Genomic DNA, 20,077 nt, shown 5'->3' on the forward strand with positions numbered 1-20,077 from the left:
GTTTCCAGTGTCGCAAGCACAGGGCTCCAGAAAGGGACCTTGTTCTGTGGGAAACCACAGAAAAAGAGACGGGTGTGATTGAGGAGGAAGGACTGTTGGTCTTGGGATGGGACTCCACACTCCAGCCAGAATGGGAGCAATAGACTGGGTAGAGGGTATAGACTTCAGCGATGTCGGAGCAGCCGGCAGCATGCCTGTCCCTTTTATCCCTTCTCGTAAAGATTTCTTTTCTTTGAAATTATGTGTCTCTGTGTGGGTATGCGTGTGTGAGTATGGATGCCTGCAGACACCCTGGATTCCCTGATTTTGAAGTTACAGGCTGCTGTGAGTTGCCCAGTGTGGGTACTGAGAACCTAACTTGGGTCTTCTGCAAGAACAGCAAGTGCTCCTAACCACAGTCATCTCTCCAAGCCCAGCAGGCCTGTCCTAACCTACGCAGTTGTACCCCATCTGTGGCCAGGACCACAGGCAAGTGCTTGTGCCCTGTTCTCCTGCAGCAACTAGGACGGCCCTAGCCGTGGCTCTGTTACTCAGTGTCTGGTCCTGGAGCTGAGTGTGACAAAGGGACGCCCACTATCAGAACACCTCAGGTCCACGGTACTCTCCCCCCATGCACTCCCTGACACCCCAACAGTCCTTCCCTATTTAAGTGTAGTTTCTTCCCCTCTCCTTTCTCTATCCTAGAATGACCCACAAAATAAAGACAAGTAACAAGGCCACCCAAAAACATTGTGCTGGGACTGGGAAGGACTTGAGAACAGAGGGCTTGGAGCCAGGCCATCCTGATTCAAGGACTGTCTCTGCCGATGACTGACCCTGTCAGTCCCTCATCCTGGGGCCTTGTTTCCCTCATCTGGAAAATGACATTAATAGTGATCATTAATTAATAGTGATTGGTCTCACATAACTTGTGGTGGGCGCTAAGTGAAGGGTGAAACAGAGATAGTGTCTCCTGTGTGAACTGGGCCAGCCAGCCTGAGGCCATGGTGGGGAAATCCCTCGACAACATGGAGACTGAAGGACTCCCCGTGCCTCCCTCACAATCCCCAGCTAGTGACCGCCCAGTGTCCTGCTCACCCCCGAGTCCATTCACCACACACGAGCCCTTTATATGTTGCCGCTTTTACTTCAATTTGAAGCAGATGGTTGCACACAGATGTGAACAGCTTTGGCCTCTGGAGCACAAGGAGCAGGCCTTGGCTTTGAATGTGCCCCTTCCCCCACATCCTGGCCCATTCCCCTGGTCCCTTCCTCCCTAAGTCCTCCTGCCTGTCCTGTCCACAGGCAGCTGCTCTCCAGCAGAGTGCTAACTTAAGTGTTAGCCTGAACCTGACCACTGGTGAGGCCCACCTGCTGGGCAGGGGCTGGGAGCAAGGACCTTCAGAAGATTTCCTTGGGGCATGTCCCAGGTGGGGTATGGGGCAATATTGCTTCTTTAGTCCCCCCCCCCCTTTCCTCCTCTCTCAGGAGGCTTGGTGTCCAAGAAGGAGCCAGGACCCAAAGAGTATCGGGAACAGGAGTCAGAGGTCTGGGTAGCTGATGGGAAGGGCCAAGGATCTCGGGCCCCACCTTCCACCAGCAGCCTGCTTGTCGTGGCTCTAGGAAGCTTAGGGCCCAGCACAGAGCGAGCACTGGCTTGGAGGGTTAAGTGCTTCTGATGGTCACCAGATGCCCACTGCTTGCATGGGTTCCTAGCAGAAGTGCTAATCCATCTTTGGCTTGAGGTGGACTTGGTAGGGCAGCAATGGTGTGGTTTTGTGCTGTTGGGGCTTCATCCATAATTTCCTTGGACGATCTCTGTAGAATCTTTGGCAATAGCCCGCCCCACCAGGCAGAAGGCAAAATCTGAAGTAACCCTGGATGGCAGGAGACGGAGAGGGAGGCCGGCGGCCCTTGTGCTGGTCCTAAGTGACCCTGAGAGATGGTGCACGGGCTGAGTATCTGGCAGCATCTTGAGGAAGACAAGGAATGAGGCTGGTCGTCTCCTGGTGGTCCCAGCTTTCTCCTCAGGCCCAACTGGGAAGAGACTCACAGTGGTGTCTGTGGTCTAGCCTGTGGCAGGTCACTCCTGAAAAGAAAAATATATCAGCATTATTCCTGTTCCTCCTGAGTTGGATGCTAACACTCACAGGACATTCTCTCAATTGTCATGGCTGCCCACAACGGGACATTAGATTTATATTGCCCAGCCAATGTTTCAGTCAAACAATAGGGCCAGATTTAGACCCAAGACTAGCAATCCCCATAGCATACACTGTCCTCTTTCTCCCCACTGAATTCTGCTGCCTTGAGGATACCAAACCCCTTTAATCCCAGGGACACCTGATGCTGATATCATGAACTCCAGAGTCACACCTCCAAGGTATATCAAAGTCAGCTCTCTACTGGGGGGTGCTGGAATGGGGGGAACAGCAGGGCTTCCCTGCAGGTTGGTTGGTTCCCATGGAATAATTGCCTGTTTGTCACTTTTACCATCTCCTCACCCTGTTCAGACAAGAGCACGTCATCACAAGTTCTGAGGCCTACTATAGCGGTGGCCTGTCACCTGCCAGCTGGGACACCTGGCACAGTCACATCTTAGGTGTCTTCCTCTGACAAGATGGCTCAGATGAAGGAAACCAATGATTCAATCCCTCCTTCATCAGAAATGAGAACGGGTCTGTAGAATCCTCACCCAGAAAACAACAGAATTCTGTGTATCTGAACATCACGAGGTGGAGACACAGAGGGCCCGGAGTCCCTACTGTGTTGCCTTCCCTGAGACATCTTGAGAATGGTGAGTTAGTGGGTCAGGCCGTCTCTATGTTCCAAGCTTCCAAGAAGGGACAGGCGAAGACGGCAAGCCAAGGGCACGCTGGGGGACCAGCCCTAGAGGATGGGGGATGGTCAGAATGAGTGCGGAGACTCATGAGGGATCCAAGGATCCATGCCAAAAGTACTCATAGACCTCGGTACCGCACACCCCTTGGTTCTGCAAGAATCCCGAGCAAGCCGTTCCTGTTGATGCTAAAGCAAAGCAGCTTTCAGGCACCGCTGTCATGCCAGGGCCCTTCTCACACGTCAAGGGTGAGCCACTGGAGGCAAAGTGGGAAGTGAGTGCTTCACACCGGCAATGCCAGGAGTTGAACCCAGATCATCCCTGCTTCTCCTGCCCACAGAAGCTGCTCCTGCTGAAGACTGCCTTTAAACAGCAAGGGAGCAGGAGCCAAACCATGAGGCTGGAGGGCTGCTAACCACAGACCTTTGTATGTCTGGCCTTGGAGGCCCCATGACACTGACAGGAGCATAGCCAAGATGTGGTCCAAGATCCAAAATAAGAGGTTGGAGCCAGGCTGCATACAGGGTCCAAGCAGGGTAAGTGAGCCAGGCCATGGGGGAGGAAGGCTGGTCCTGCTAATAGTGGCTAAGCAGGGGGAAAGGAAAAGTGAGAGGCCAGCAGGATCTTGATGTGGTTAATCCCAGGCTTATATTCTCCTGGCCCATTGGACATGGCTGGCCCCCACAGAGATCTGCTTTTTGTTACTGAGTCTGAGAAGAAGGATTAAGAAGCAGAAGGCAGGCCCCCGGGGATGGCACTGGGTCTGTGGTCCACAGCATGGTTTACAGCCACGTCATCCAGCTGACTGCCTGGGTGGACCCTGCCATGGACCGGAGCTGGAGCTCCTTCCTCATCTAGCTTGACTATGGTCTGGAGAAGGAGTGGAAGGCCGGGACCATTCTCCTGGCCCACACTGTGAAGGTGGCCAGGGCAGTCTGGCTCCAGCTACAAATCCAGCCAGTTCTCAAGACTGAGCTCACAATTGATGCCCAGCTCCCGGTATGCCCCAGACCAGCAAAGGAAGCTGACACTAGCTAGCTTCAGTGTTTAGTTGGTTTCTTCCTCTGGACCAATCAGTTGAGGCAGAAGGCAAGAAAGCAAATGCAATGGCATATTGTTGCTTTTGGCTCTTCTGGCAGGCCTGGTTTGATTGTTGTGATCCGATCAGTATAGCAGAATGAATGAGATCATCACAAACAAAGGTTACCCTTCCACCTGTCTCCTCATCTGGGGTCAGAACACCAGCCCCACGGGGGCCAGTGGATGCTCTGTTCACTGCTGTAGCCCAGAGCCCAGCACAACTCCAGCTGCGCTCTGTATTGACTGAGAACAACCCTCCTCAGTTGCACACGTCAGCTCACTGCAGCTCTCTCTTACCACAGGACATTCCTCCACTCTGGGGTGGAACTGTGTAACTGTGTAACTGTGTAACTGTGTAACTGTGACTGTCCTTTAGATAGGTTTCCCCCTGTGACCCTGAGCAACCTCAGCCTGCTCACTTGTCCCCTTTGTTGGCTTCTCCTTCTCCCCTCCTCTGACCGTGCATCTCTGCCCTTAAGTCCTTTCCTCTCTTCTCTTGACCACTAGTGTCAGGACCACTTTGGGGACATTAAAAATTAACTAAGCCAGGGAGATGGCACAAAGAAAAAAGGGGCTTGCCACCAAGCCTCGTGACCAACTTAAGTCTATCCCTGAAACCACACAGTGGAAAGAGCAGTGACTTTCGCAGGTTGTCCTCTGACCTTCATGTATGCACCTTTGCACACACATGTACACACATGTCTGCACACAAAATAAATAATTCCTATGTGAACATTTTGCCTGCATGCATGTTGGTGCACCACATGCATGCCTGGTGCTTACAGAGGCCAGAAGGAGGCACCGTTGCAGACTGGAGTTGCAGACTGTTGTGGTGCTAAGAACCAAACGCAGGTCCTCTGTGGGGGCATCCAGTGCTCTTAACCACGGAGCCATCTCTCCCGTCTCCATCTACCTCCTAAGTTTAAAAAGAATTCATTGTTCATCTTCTATGTCTACTTTAACCTACGTAATCTTCCCCCCCAACACACACTCTTTTCAACCTGTCCATTTTCCTAGCAATCTAGACAGTCTTCAACAGTCGAGAAAAGAGAGACCTAGGGAGTTTGAAATCTGGTCTGTGATTTTTTTTTTTAATTATTATACCTCCAAAACAGCAGGCAGGTTTCAGGCATCTTTTAAAAACTAAAATGCAATAGAAAAGCGGAGAGGTGAGAGAATTCCCTTGAGAGCTACCCTGGTCTGGCCCCCAGCCTTCCATGTTGGCTGCTGCTGCTGGAGTCAGGTGGACTGCAGGGCCTGGGCAGGCCAGTTAAGCTCTCCAACTAAGCCTCGCTTTCCTCATTTACAAATGTTACTTATTTGTGTGGGGGAGGCAGGGAGGGGGTGCACCACAGGGCCCGGGTGGCAGCCAGAAGACAACTTGCAGAAGCTGGGTCTCTCCTTCCTCCTGCGGTGGAACCTGGGTTCTAAGGCTTAGAGGCAACCCACCGGGAATGCTGAGCCATCTCGCTCGCTGCAGAAGTCAGAGAGCAACTGTTGCTGAGCCGGGACTTACAGATTTGTTCTCAGTCCAGGAGCTTCTGGCCTCCAAATTTCCCAGGGAACTGGAAACAGGCAAGAGTCAACCCATCTCCAGCCACTCTGTCCTACCCAACCTGGGCACCATGAAGCAGACAGAGAATTCAGGAGCAGGATGTGACACAGGACGCCTATCACGTCTGTGTGAAGGGGCACTGCCTGAGACGCCCTGATCTTCCCATGGCCTGGCAGGGAAGTGGGGGATTGAGGCTCAGTGCTGTCATTTTGAGAAAAGTGGCCATGTGCCAGGAACCTCACTTCATTCCATTGCTCACACTGACAAGAGACAAGCCTTGGGAAGTGTGTGTCACTGCATCCATTCGGCAGACGAAGACACAGAAGCCTGCATGGTCCACCCTGTGCTGTGGACAGAGCCTAGCCACTGGCCGCTCTGACATGCCAGTTTCCGACACTTGCCATCTTTGGGCCAATTAAGCAGCTAGTGACAGTGACGAACAGAAAGAGACTTATTAAAGGTGCAAAGAGGAATGAAAAACAGGTTCCGTGGCCCCCAAAGGGCCCTGACATGAAGTTTGGGTTTAAATAGAGAGGGCTGGGGGTGAACATAACAGATCAGTCCTGTGCAATCTGTGGTCCAGTCATCACCGTTACCTCAGCTCTATTCTCTCTTGGAAAAGTGCTCTGACAAGCTGTCAGAACTATGTGAAATCTCTTCCTGGGAGACAAGACTCCAGCCTTTTCCTTCTCCTGGCTGGGAGCTCAAGAGGCCTGGCACACCCAAAGTTAGGACCAGAGCCTACCAGGAGCCCCCAGGGCCCGCAGAGGACAGCCACGCCACGCTGACGTCTCTTCTCTGGCTGCCGATCTGTTGCTCTCTCAGAGCTCTGCCTGTGTCTCCTGAGCCAATTCTTTCTTGGCTTCTTCTATGTTTGTCTCTCTGTGTCTGTCAGTCTATCTGTCTTTCTTGGTACGGTGCCCTGCAAGGGCAGGGCTGGTCCAGGCAAGGCTATGGGGCCTAGCAGCTGCAGCTTCCCACTTTTCTCCAGTCCTGCAGCCCCCATCAGGACTGTTCCCTGAGGCACCAGGCTGGAGAGAAGCAGAGCTGGGTGGACAGAGCCCAGACTAGCGGGAAAGCCCCAGTCCTCAGTCTCCCCAAGTGGGCCTGACCCCACAGACACTCCATATACCTATGTACACCCTAATCCCTTTCTTTCTCCCAGTGGGAGACAACTGGGGAAATTCCAATTTCATGGGACTCAGTATTTTTACAGTCTGCCAGATAAAGGGAGGGTTACGGTGTCTCCTTGGAGACAGCCATCACTGTCAGATCAGTTACTTCTCTTGCCTCACATCATGGTTCTAGGGTACAGCAGACCCTAAGCCTGACCTACAGACACTCATCTCTTCACTAGTGAGCAGGACGTCAGGTCCCTGAGCCATCTGCCTGAGATGGCAATTACTGTGACTGCATCTCTCAACACCTCCCCTTCATAATCCTTCTCGCCAAGTGTCAGCAGGGGCAAGGAGGCAACGCCAGATAAACCAATCCATGCTGGCCAGAAGGCCTCTGCAAAGATCTCAGTCTGTACCCAAAAGATGCATGAGGGAGCCTGCCAGGCATAAAGCAGCACCAATGGGGCATGCATGTGTGCTTCTGCCAGTGTGTGTGTGTGTGTGTGCACCAGTGTGTTCGTGCCTGTGTGTGCATGTGTGTCTCTGTGTGTGTGTTGCAGTTGGGAAAAGCCAGGATCCCCAAGCAGCCCAAATAATCAGATGATTTCAGCAGAAGCAGTTGGAGTTCCATGCAAACACAGGGGGTTTGTTTGGGGCGGGCGAGGAGTCACTTCCTTAATTATTTAGTTTTTGAGACAGGCTCTCTCACTAATAGTCTTTGGTAGCCTCAAACTTGCTATATAGCAGAGAATGGCACTGAACTTTTGTTCCTCCTGCCTCTATCTCCCAATTGCAGGTATGAGTCAAGACTCCTTTTTCTGTGATGCTGGGTGTCAAACTCGGAGTTTTCTGCATGTTAGACAAACACTACTGACCGAACTACCCCTAGCTTGAAAATGCAGTTTTAACAAGATACCCTTTTTCTTGTCTCGTCTAAATACACCCACGCCTTAGCGAGAATCTGGAGCCGCTGTGGGATGTGGGTACCGGTAGGGTCATCTTCTCATTAAGGCTTTTTATTCCCTGACTCTTTATCAATTACACCGTAAAAGGAGGCTCCAACGACACTAAGGAAAGGTTGAGAATGAGATGAGGGAAGTGACTCTTTCCTTCCTTTCATAGATGTCCGTGTGTGTGTGTGTGTGTGTGTGTGTGTGTGTGTGTGTGTGTGTCAGAGAGCGGGGGGGGGGGAGGGACCTGCCCAGCAGGCAATACAATATAGAGGTTAACGGTGCCAAGCAGTGGCATCAGAAAGTCTGTGTTTGAATTCTGAGATCCATTCGACTACCTGTACCTAAGCAAGTCAGCTGACTCTTCCTGGGCAAGTCAAGGTCAAGGCCATGAGCATCACCCGTCTGCACAGGTCCCTTGGTCCCTGCCCCTTATGGGACTCTTTGCCCTAACACTAAACGGACTCTGCTTCTGGGCTCTTCACCATTACCATTCTCCTTCTTCCCTGGCTGTGTGGCCCTGGTCACCTCTGTCCCTGCTCCCAGAGCTGGCCTTGCTGCAACAGGTTGTTTCTGTGTCACTGCATCAATCCCAGGCACCTGGGAGTCCAGGTCACAAGGTCTGCATCTACGACAAACTCCTGTCCAGGAGAGCCCTCCTCTGCATTGTTAGATATCACTTTTGTGTCATTTAGCTCTGATCGCCAGGGTGGGGCCTCTGTTTTTTTGTTTTTTGTTTTTTGTTTTTTAATTCACTGAAGTATTCCTAGAACCAAACCCAGCAGAGCAGGGCACTTACTTAGGTTTAAATAAAGTGCAGGGCCCTTTTGGTCATCTTCATCATTCTCTACATAGGGATCTAATAAGACTGAAGTAAAAATTTTATGGGCTGGTCCTATAGCTCAGTAAGCAAGCGCTTGCCTAGCATGTACAAAGCCCCAGTCCCATGCCCAGCATGGCAGAAACCGGCTGGATTGGAACTGTCTGTAATCTCAGCTCTAGGGAGACGAAGACAGGAGGTCATACTCCACCAGACAGCAAGTTTGGAGTTACATGGTTCAAAATGTAAATACGTATAAGTTAAAATTAACACGTGCAGGTGGAGGAAGGTACAAAGTGGTCCACCCTTTGCAAAGAATCCTTCTGGTACCAACCCATGTCCTTCCTGTTCAGGGTGTTAGGGGCCAGGAGAGCATCAGCACCTGGGGTGGTGGGAGGGGGACTCCCAGAAGTGGCTGTCACCACTCCAAGGTGGGCTCTGAATGCCTTGTTCCTTGTGGTGGCACTCATGTGTCTCTGTCCTCCCTGCCACCGTGCAGCCATTTCTAAGGCCCCTGATGGACGGAGGGCTTATAAAACCATCAGTCAGGAAACCTCCATCTGATCCTGACAGATGTGCCGCACATCTGGCATGGACACACACACACACACACAGAGAGAGAGAGAGAGAGAGAGAGAGAGAGAGAGAGAGAGAGAGAGAGAGAGTGCACTATCACACTATCAACAAAGAGAAAGTTGGACTTGAGTTTTCTTCCTCTATCAGAATCAAGTTCTTGGGAAACACCCCAGGCTAGTCTGACACTTGGCTTCTGGTCACTTTTCAGATGGAGCAGCCATGCCCTCCAGGGCCCCTTCTGATTTGCATTTCAGAAAATCTTTTTCACAGCCCTTGTGCCCTCCTGGCCCCCTGGTCTCTGGGCAGCTGTATCTGCATTTTGGGAGGAAGGTGCTGCCTGCTGAAGGCAAGAACCAGAGCTCAGGGCATGCACAAACAGCTGTGCTGAAATACAGGCTCCTAGCCCCGGAACGAACACTGCTAGGTGGTCCAAAGAGAGGAGTGTATCAAGGGTGGCAGTAACCTGGTGTAGCACCCTGCGTAAGTCCTGCCCAGCCCTACCCTGTGGAGACCACGGGGAAGATTGTGTCATCTTGAGCCTGCAAACAATAGAAATCTCAAAGGGTGGTGGGACTTAAAAAAATGTGAGAGGATTTGGCAAACTGTAAACAAGTATCACTATCTGTAAAGAGCCACGAGGTCCCTGGGGAGCTGGCCACCCACGTTTGAGGGACCTGAATGTCACCAGCGGAAAATGGGGCTGTGGCACCAGCTTTGTAAGGACACAGGTAAGATTAAAGAAGCCAGGGAAACAGTTTTCTGTCACTGTGGCCGGGACTGTAACACTGGTTGGCTCCACAAAGAAGAAAAACACCCTGTCACAACTGGAGTCAACTCTCCTGGGCTGGGCTATGTGGGGTCTGCTCGGCTGCCCTCCCAGCAGACAAGTCCGGATGCTTTTCTCAGGTTCAATGGGAACAACTCCTCAGGGAAGGAGGGATCTATCTAGGACAGACTGCACTAATGAAAAGAAGCCGTCATTCTGGTCCTGTTGAGAATGAAGTGCCTTGAAACTATGGCAGCCACTGTGTAAGTCATGGGGAGCAAAGGAAAAGAAGCCTGGATTCCCAGAGCAGGACAGGCTGTTCTCCAGGACTCATGAAGAAACTGGAGGAGAGGTGGGGGGGGGGGCTTCCCAGAGGAACTGAGCCTTCCTCAATGGGTCAAAGTAAGGCAGAGTGAGATCAAATGGCTGGGAACACAGTTATAATAAACAAGCAAGCATGTGCACGAAGCAGGAGCTCTTGGCCAGGCGCTCTGTGAACACTGAGATACAAGGGACAGCCAGGTGGCTGTGTCTGGGTCAACAGGGGTCAGGGTATGGACAGTAGGGTGTTCTGTTGAGTCTGACCTATGCCTATGGAGAATATGTGGGGGCTGTGGATTGAACCCTGGCCCTCTGGAAGATGAGCCAGTGCTCTTAACCTCTGAAACCACTCTCCAGCCAAGCCTGAGACTCTTGAACAAGATCTCATGGTCCCCAAAGCACCACTGAGACCCCGACACCCCCTCCCCCAGAAGCCACACAGGGAGGGCCCAAGGGCTGGCGCCAAGCCTCTCTGGACATGAGATTAATGACCCTGAAATTATGATAAAATAAACGTTTGGTCCTGCCCTGTCTGCCCAAGTGAAGGTGGGTGGAAAACAGTGGGAAAGACAGGAAGAAAGGGGTGAGGGCTTTGAAGAAAGCACAGAAGAAATGGGACCCAAATGGGAGGTTTGGGGAAAGCAAGCCACTGGCAGTCACTTCGTACTGCTAAGTGAGGGGCCTGCTAGCTCTGGGGTCTGAAGGGACAGCAGGAAGGGAGCTAATGACAGAGAAATGCAGGGACCTGAGGAAGGAAAACCCTGTCCCCTGTCCCCTGTCCCCTGCCCCAAACCCATCACAGCACTAATACCAGAAGCACACTCTGGCCATCCACTCTGAGGCAGTCTTGACCCCATTCCCTGTCCCGAGGGGTACCAGAAAGACAGGAATCCCTCCTTGCTTCTCTTTCTTTTTATCCCAGCTGCCAGTTCTGCCCCAGGATCCCACAGCCCAGGACAGGCCACCTGGTGACTGTTCCCAGAAGGTGCCCAGATTCTGAGCAGACATGTCCCAGAAGCCTTTGGCGACAGTGGCGGCAGCCGGTTCTTTAAAAAGGCCTCACGTCATGCCTCAGTCAGCTGTGGGGGCCCAGGCACTGGGGTGTTTACGGCTACCACTGTTCTCCCAAAAGCTCCTCTGTGCCGCCCCTCTGATGAGCCAATGGATGTGTCTCTGTCTCTCCCTCCTCTGTCTTCTGCAGGTCTCACCCCAGCCCCTGCAGACACAGTGCTTGCTTCTTCTGGAAGCTGGGGTCAGTCAGGGTAACAGTGGGATGACTTTGCAGCTCAATGCTACTATTTGGTTAGAACTCCAACCATGACAAGTTAGGACCAGGCCACACTTTTGAAGATGACCTCAGCAATTACAGGTCAGGACCTGGCCACGCTGATCCAGACACACATCCAGACAGACACACGTGCACGTACACAAAGACAAAAGTTAACATTAGAGTATCTTCCTCACTTACCTCTGGACAATATTTCCTTTCTTTTTGAGACAGGGTTTCTCCCTGAACCTTGTCATTTCATTGTCACATGCTGCCACACTCAGTTTTTTATGAGTCTACTGGGGTGGGAACGCTGGTCCTCACCTTTTCATAGCAAGCCCTTTACCCATTGAACCACCTCCTTAGCTACTGTCCTCCCATTAGACTCCCTGACCCTCTTGCTTGCCTGTCTCTTCCAGCTCAGAGGAAAACAGTCCACTATTCCCAGGATTAACAGCTTTGAGCTTTAAAAAAAAAAAAGCTGTCAGTATCCTAAGAACTAATTAGGTGGCCTTCAGGTACTCCAAAGAAGTAAGAAATGACACCTGGTGTCAAAAGAGGAAGAAACAAACACTGAAAGCAAACAAGGGGGTGGCGGTGGGGGTGGGGGTGGGATAAAAACCAGAGATACAAAGTCAAGAGCAAACAGCGGCGCCTGAGAAACACGAACTGCAGCCGCCAAGTTTTACGGCATCCAGCCCTGTTATTCATAAGCGAGTTTCCTCTCTCACAAAGAACCTTTTGCACGGTTTTCGCTGCTGCCTCCAAACCAGCTGCTCGCGCTGTTGTATCCTGAGTGATGATGAGGTTCTGAAAGGGCTTTCTGGGAACAGATGGCCAGGGGAGAGCTGGGGAATGTGCCAGCGGAGGGCTGGGCGAGCTGCCAAGGCCTGCGGTGACTGAGTTCTTGGGCTTCCAGCTCGCGTGCTTTCCCTGCCCTCTGCCCTCCGTGGCGCCAGCAGGCCTTCCCAGCGAGCGCTCGGAACATCTGGAGTCTGGGGTTGCCAGGAGGGGGGGCGGACGGCCTGGGAGGGGGGACCCGCTGTTCCTGCGGAGCTCCCATAGACTTGCAGGCAGGCAGGCCTCTCCCAGCAGCTAATCAAAACCACAGCACCGAATGGGAACCAGGCGGCGCTCCCAGCTGCAGCCGGAGGCCGCCAGGCGACTTAACCCGGTGTCAGGCCTCACTGGCGGCGCAGCCCTGGGGGTACTCGGAGCTGATGACACCCCCTCCCCCGCCCCGAATCCAGGCCCACCCCACTCCTTGCCACCACCAGCGGGCTATTGGCTCCCTGCAGCTAAATGGAACCTCCACGTGCTGCAGATGCCTATTTACATAAGGGCTCCAAGTGGGTATAGCACAGGACATAGAGTGCAGGCTGGGGGGTGGGGGTGGGGGGCACTCCTGGGCAATCTTCAGGGGAAAAAGAGCTTGCGGGTTTTCAACCAAAGAAAGGGAAACCTAGTTCCTAACCCTAAGGCACATGGCTTTCTCTTGGCCTCAGTTTCCCTTCTGTGCAATGGGGGTCAGGGGGCACTGCTTCAGGAGTATTACTGACAAGGGGTAGAGATGGTAGATACAGTGCTTGGTGCACACTATACCTCACCATATGGTTGGTGTCTGTTGATGGCGGTCTGTTTATTGGCATTCTTTTGAGCCAAATGTTGCCTAGATTTCTTGATATAGATCCACGCCCTTTGAAATCGAGGATTTATGGACTGGCTGCTTGCTGGCCTCACTTTAAAGGGCAGGATCAGCGCTTCAGATTCAAGTGCTAGAGATTCAAGAATCCCTAACCTGAAAGATCCCCATCTGTCCACCCTGGGTACCTTCCCTTTCTTGAGATGTTCCTTCCTGGGGCTAAATATGAACTTGTCATTTTGTGGCTGTACATTCAGAGATTCCCTTTCTGAGAAAAGGGAAACCCCTTCTGACACAGGGTTTTGTTTAATCTCTTCAGCAAGGCAGAAAGGAAGGTATGATGTTCCTGCTTTATGGGGGAGACCTTTGGTCCTGGGGACCAAAGAGGTTAAGTAACAAATCCAGAGTCACCAAGAAGGAAGTACGAATGCCAGGATTTAACACCTTGTCCCGTCCCCAAATCCTGTTTTGTTTACTTCACAATTAAGCATGCCAGAGAAGGCAGCACCCATGAGAGGTGTAGAGCTCTGGGGGGGGAGGGGTGCGGGGGGGGCGTTTCACTCCAACTCTACACAGCCTCCTCCTGAAGCATCCATATCCTAAGTACAGTGAGTCCTTGCAACAGAGCCGGGTCTCGTGTCTGGGCATGCAGGGCAGTTGCTTTTTTTTCTTGCCCAAGGCTCTGAGTCTCTCTATTCACACCCAGCACTACAGGGTGAAAGGCAGAGTTCTGATCCACAGAGCTGGGGTAGCAGCACCCCAGCCTCTACCCGACCTCAGACCACCCAAGTAACATCACAGGCCACTGCAAGGAAAGCCGGCCAGAGCTCACCTGGGAGGCTTCCCAGCTAATGATCCCTCCAAGCCAGGCCTTGCCAGACTTGTGGCCTAACGGTGTCAAATGTGAGAGAAGAAACAGCAGCTGAGAGGAGGCTCCATGTTGGAACAGCTGGCGACAAACATCTATGTAATTGGAATGCCAGAAAAAATAAATTGCATCCATTTTTATGACTGGAAGGGAATTGGGTGGTAGTTTCCCACCCACCTCTCTCTCTCTCTCTCTCTCTCTCTCTCTCCCCAGCATAGATGGACTCCACAGACTTTGAGAGCGAATGGCATTTAACTCAATGACTTAGCCTAGAGGATCTGGACTTGAGAGCTCGCTGGCATGCCTGAGTTCCATGTGGGTAGTAATCAGTGCCTTACAGAGGGGGACAGCCAGGCACAGCATCAGTGACCACTCATGTGGCAGGCTGGGGTAGACTAAGCTAGGCCAGTGCCCCCAGTGGAGAGCTGGACCCAGGCTAGGAGGGGCTTCTTGAGACTCTGTCACACACCTGCCACACACCTTCAGGCTCTGTGAACAGCCCACAAAACCCATGGTCCAGAGCTTAGCCACCTAGACACGAAGCAGCCCTGGAGGAGCAAAGCTTACACTAACTCTCCTCTCTTCCCCACTGACAACCCCCCCCCCATCATCTGCCCTTGGTCTGTTCCCAGAATTGATATTACACGGCTCTATTATTGAGACGACGGTCTTTCAGAGGACAGAGTCTGGTGCCCCACCTGCTATCTCTTTAAAGAGCTTCCCTCTTCTCCCAGATGGCAGTAAACAGCAGAAGGATTAAAGCTTTGCCTGCTTAAGAGGTCACAGATGCCAGGGCACCCACACTCAAGAGACTCCTCCCCATTTCCTTAGCCCTACAGGCTACACAGGCAGGCTGGCACCCTGAGTTCCTCAATGGAGTGAGGGCTACTTACCCTACCATCCCACCCCACCCCTCTGCTGTGAGCAACTAAGGCAGGGCCTCAATGGTACTTCATTACCAAGACTCAAAAAAAACTCTTATCGAGGTCAGCAGGAGACAATGTTACTGAGTTACTTGTAATCTCTGGAAGAAAATGTTCTAGACTAAGGATACAGGCTCTCCTATTCCCATAGGAGGAGGAAGATGCACAGAGACCAGTTATGAAGGGACAGGTCTGTCCCCCTTCCAGTTCTCCACCCTCCTCCTTCTGAGAGGCCCCCAGAAACTGCCACCAGAGAGACAGAAGCTACGGGAGTGTGGCGCAGGGCCAGGTGCTTAGCTGCTCTTCTCTCCAGCACAGCAGACTTGGGACAGTTACTCCACAGAGCCTTTCCTCCCCCAGTCCTATCTCTCTGCTGAAGGGCCTCTGACAAGGCTCTCAGCACTGCTAAGGCTTATGCATTGGGTGAGAACTCGAAGCTAAACAGGAAGAGTGGCTGATGAAGGGCTGTGATGGATAGAGACTGAGGCCTGGGGAGTGAGCAAAACTCGGTGCTGATTCTGGTCTTAATACAGACAGTGGCAGGGTGGCTCATGGGGTGGGTGGGTCAGGAGCCCTGGACTCAGGCTCTCAAACCGATATCCTGAAGGAGGATCACCCAGCCCCCGTCTTGGGGACATGTTTGCTCATAGAGTCATCTCCCAGTTCAAACTGTCACCAGTCACGTTGGCCAGGACCTCCAGCATCTCAGGCAGAGCTGACATCTGCTCTCAGGCACAGCAGTCTCCATCCAGGGCCCCTCAGCCTTACTCAGCCTCTTGCTGTCCTTCCTGGTGGTCTCACATCTTAACTATTCTTTCCACTTAAGGCTTTGGGGGGCCGGGGGGCTCACTCTGTAGCCAGGGTTGGCCTGAAATTCTTGGCAATCCTCCTGCCTCAGCTCCCAGAGTGCTGAGCTGGGATTACAGGTATGAGCCATCTTGCTAGACACCACGTGAGCCTTTAAACATGAGCTGAGTCAGGCGGCCCGTGAGACCACTCAGAGGGTAGAGGCACTTGCTACCAAGCCTGATGAACTGAGTTTAGTCCCTGGACTTTATGTGGGAGTAAAGGAAGAACCAGCAAGCTGTCCTCTGTTGACCTCCACGTGCATAGCACAGTCCCTCCCCGCCTCTGTGAATTAATTTTCTAAATGCAAATGAATGGTAATGGGATTTCAACATGTGCCCTCAATTACATGTATTGGAAACTCAACTCCAAATCTCATGTGCCAATAATATGGAGGCAGGGACTTGTGGGAGTTAATTATATGTCATGAGGTCATCAAGGTGGATACCTCGGGACAGTACTGGCTTTGTAAGTGGGAGAGAAACTTGATCTAGCATGCTTGCTATCTGACTGTGTGATCCCCTTGACCAGGCAAGATAGATAAAACAAGAAAGTCCATATCAGAAACCAACACTGGACTGACTATTGAACTACCCAGCTCCAGAACCAAGAGCTAAAGAAACTTCTGTTCGTCAGAAACTACCCAGCCTCCAGTACAGGGACAAAGGCAGAGGGTAACTGTGAAGCCCAAGGGACATGAAAGGGCAGACAAACAGCCATGACTTGGCCTTGGTAGGAAGGGGCTGGGAGGTGAGTGTAGCCTGAGATGGTCAGCTCGTTTTCCACGGAGGAACAGCAAGGGCCCCTCGTGTTTCTGAGCTGCCCATAAGCCAAGTGGAGGGCATACTTTCCTGATGTCACTCAGTACTTGACAAATAGGGCCATGACTCTATCCCAGAGCCTTCTGGGGGCTGATGCTCATAACAAGCCCAGGCCATGGAGGACTACTCCAGTCCCAAAAAGGGCAAAGCAGACACCTGCACGCAAAGTTCCAGATCTTACCCCTGTACTCTAAGGCCTGACAGGGCTCTGAGCAAGTCTTCCCAATCCTCCCACCTGCTGAACAGACTCAACTATATCCATCCCTGGCTTCCTGGTGTCCTCTGATGGCTGAGAAGAACAAGAATTCTTCCTTAAATGTTGTCTTTTTAATTCTGATTATTCTTGGCTTCCAAATCCTCCAACCACAATGTCCTGTTGCCACTAGGTGGCAGGGACAGTGTGGCAAACTATTTTGCATCTATACCCCCATGTCTGTCACAAAAGAGGGTCCTGTACAGGGAGTAGGTATACAGAGAAAGACTTTAAGATCCCTTCCATCCCATGTTTAAGGACTCCTGCAGTGGTCACATGCCCTAGAGAGGTGCTGTATATACCCGCTGAAGCAGGAAGTGTCCTTTGGAGCCTGCCAATGTCCCAGGCTGTGACAATGTCCCTGGAGCTGAATCACAGCCTCTGTCCCCTTTTGCCACATGAGGCTTTTCAACGAGGTAGTTCTGCACATAAGAAGGGGGAAGTTGGGCCTGGGAAGCACACCCTGGAGGCCACGAGAGCCAAGGAGACCAGTGAGGGTCATTACTTTAAGTGGATAGGGCATATCTAAAGATGCGTTCCTGTTCAGACCTTTGCAAACCGCTCCCCATCCCCCACCCCAACCCCTACCCCTACCCCAGAGCAAAGGGAAGGCCCCCTTCAACCAGTCACCAAGCAGGCAGGTCCGCCCTCCTTTTGGCGACCCATGAACACAACATTTTATCTTTCAGGTGGCCCTAAGTGGGTGCCCCACTAGTTGCAGCTGTCAAGGAAGCTGGACAAGTCAGGAAATAGGTCTCAACTGCTAGGTGACAGACAGGGCTGTCAGATAACTCCATCTCCTCATTTACACCACAGGGAGGTCTCTATGGTTTCTTAGCCTTGAGGTGATTTCCCAGGGCTCCAAATGCTTGGCTCTGTGGGGCATCCTCACTGCTGTCCTTTCATCCCTGGTTCTCTGGCTGGGGCTGGAGTGTCCTGTCTACTCCAGTCAAAGGACCAGCGGAGGGAGGGGCCTGGTGCTGCCTCAGAGTAGACTGTGGAGGGGTGTAAAGAGGTGAGGAGGGGAGAGAGGAAGGGAAGGAGCCTGCCCAGGCTGCCTAGCTGCACCACTAAGGGACACACACCAACAGCTGAATGCCAGGGGAGTTCACCAAGAGTTTACCAACCTCCTTTGTCACAGAGCACGCGGCGTGGAGCCATCAATCAGGCCTTCATTTACCCATGTCACTCTCCCAAGGAAAGCAGGAAAGCTGGCCCCGGAGTGGCCGGTGGCGCTTCCTCTCTCACCCACTTGATGAGGGCCTCTCCTAATTGGCCCTGCTAAATCACTCCCAGGAATGCACTGTGCAATTAGGGCTGGTAGCACCCCCTAAGGAGGGCCTCCCTGGCTGGGGCCTCAGTGGCCTCTGGGAAATCAGGGCAAGCTATAGGTTCCCTGGGGGGGAGGGGCAGGCCAAAAGGATGGAAGCAGGGAAGGATTGGATGAAGGGCACCAGAGTTCCCTGGACCTCTTGAGCATCTCAGACAGAGTGCATCCCACTGTCTTTCTCCATGCATTTCAGGGGAACAGATCCAGAGAGCTACAGCCACTCTGCTAAGTACTGGACCCTGATTGGGTATCTGGAAGCACCAAGCGGGTAGGAAACTATGGTTATGCCCAACCCTTTTTCTCCTCCACAAATTTCCTTAAATGTATCAGGCTTAATGCAGGCTGTCTGCTCCACCCACCCCCAGTGATGTCCCTGCTTCGTCTGCCTGGCAGCCTCTTAGCTGTCCCACTGGTCCCAGCCCAAATGCCACTTCCAACAAGATGTTCTGCCCAGCTCCCCTGGGCAGGAGAATTACTGTGAATCTTCCATCTGGCCTTCCCACACCCCAGGAGAGTCCACACTATCCCTTCCGCTTGGTCGTACAGGATAGCTTTCTGACCACCCTATCAATACTGCGTGGCAAGTTCATACCCCTGCCCAACTTTCTCAGTGAATCTCTCCCTACTGAATAAATACCATCCTTCGCCCTCGTGCCCAGCTTCATACGACTCCCCAGACAAAACCACATTCCCCAAACCCACAGATAGCCTCTCCTGGGCTACCACCTATTTGGGGACATCTCATCCTGACAGAACATCTGTCAGGGCCACACAGATCATTTAAGCCTCACATCACATAGGAACAGGAAGGGCTTCAAAGATGGACCATTTCCTCATTTAAGGAAAAAGCAAACCCAAACCTGGAAACTCCAGGGTATCGAAGGTCACCCAGCAGCCTTATGCTCATGATCCTACCCATGTCCCCTGGGATGTGAGGATTCCTGGGTCCGAGGTATCTACCGGAACATTCCAAGAGGCTGGTCTCTCAGGCCTCTTAGGTATATCTCCCTCCCCGTGGTGTCCCCGACTCCCCTAAGGTTGCTGCCCCAGTGCAGGTAAATACCTTCCGCTTCTTGGCTCGCCCTTCTGCCTGCAGGGTGCGGGTGCAGCGCTGCACACACTCGGAGAAGCTGAGGTTGCTGTGGTCGGCACTGTAGTCCAGGTCAGCCAGCCGTGCCAGGGACAGGATGTAGTTACAGGCAATCCTCAGGATGGCCAGTTTGGAGAGCTTCTGCCCATAGGAGTAGCACGGCACCTGAGCATGCAGGGAGAGGGCATTAGAACAGCAGCAGGGGCCTCTGGGCGGAGCATCACCCCTCCACACCCGCCTCGGCTGGCAGGGCAGTGGAGGTAGCCTATCTAAGTGTGTGTCTGGGCACACCTGACTTTACCACCTCTAACTAAGCACCTGAGGTTTACACACCCACATCCTGCTCAGCTATTCCCACACTCGAGGGTGTGTCCAAATTCCCATTTGACAGAGGAGACAATGAGGCTGGACTCACACCCAAGCACCAGCTGTAGTAACACACAGATCTGCACCCTACAGATCTGCACCCTGTCCTCCTGACGCTGGGGGAGGGGCAGACATTCTTTCTACCTCTGAGGCTTCTTCCATATGCTCACTCATTGACTGACACTAATTTAGTTGGATACTTGAGGGCTCAACAATTAAAACACTTTTTTTTTTGAGATAGGGTCTCACTATGTAGTCCTGACTGGGCTGAAACTCATGATACAGACCAGGCTGGCCTCTAACTCATCGAGACCTGCCTGCCTCTGCCTCCTGAGTGTTGCGATTAAAAGCATGTGCCACCATACCCTGCAAAAATTTGACTCCTATGGGCCTGGTAGTATATACCTATAATCCTAGCACTTTGGGAGGTAGAGGCAGGGGGTGGTCAGGAATTCAAAATCAGTCTCACTTATACAGCAAGTTCAAAGATACCTAAATTGTGACCCTGTCTCAAAACATTTTCAAAAGTAAATTTAAAATAAAAACACAATGCCTAGCCAGGTAGTGGTGGCACACGCCTTTAATCCCAGCACTAGGGAGGCAGAGGCAGACTGATCTACATATTGAGTTCCAGGACAACCAGGGCTACACAGAGAAACCCTGTCTC

General features: G+C 52.4%; 1 protein-coding gene across 1 annotated transcript in view; it reads right to left on the bottom strand.

Moving 5' to 3' along the window:
* Positions 1 to 1,106: 1,106 nt before the first annotated feature.
* Atoh8 (atonal bHLH transcription factor 8) overlaps positions 1,107 to 20,077 on the bottom strand; it is a 30,317-nt gene continuing 11,346 nt past the window's right edge. Inside the window, exons 2-3 of the mRNA XM_021164863.1 lie at positions 19,018 to 19,209; positions 1,107 to 2,068 (exon numbers count right to left, since the gene is read on the bottom strand). Coding sequence (XP_021020522.1) covers positions 2,063 to 2,068; positions 19,018 to 19,209 — 198 coding nt within the window. The 3' untranslated portion in view covers positions 1,107 to 2,062. The remainder of the gene's footprint in view (positions 2,069 to 19,017; positions 19,210 to 20,077) is intronic.

This window comes from Mus caroli, chromosome 6 (assembly GCF_900094665.2).
Source record: "Mus caroli chromosome 6, CAROLI_EIJ_v1.1, whole genome shotgun sequence".
NCBI lineage: Eukaryota > Metazoa > Chordata > Mammalia > Rodentia > Muridae > Mus > Mus caroli.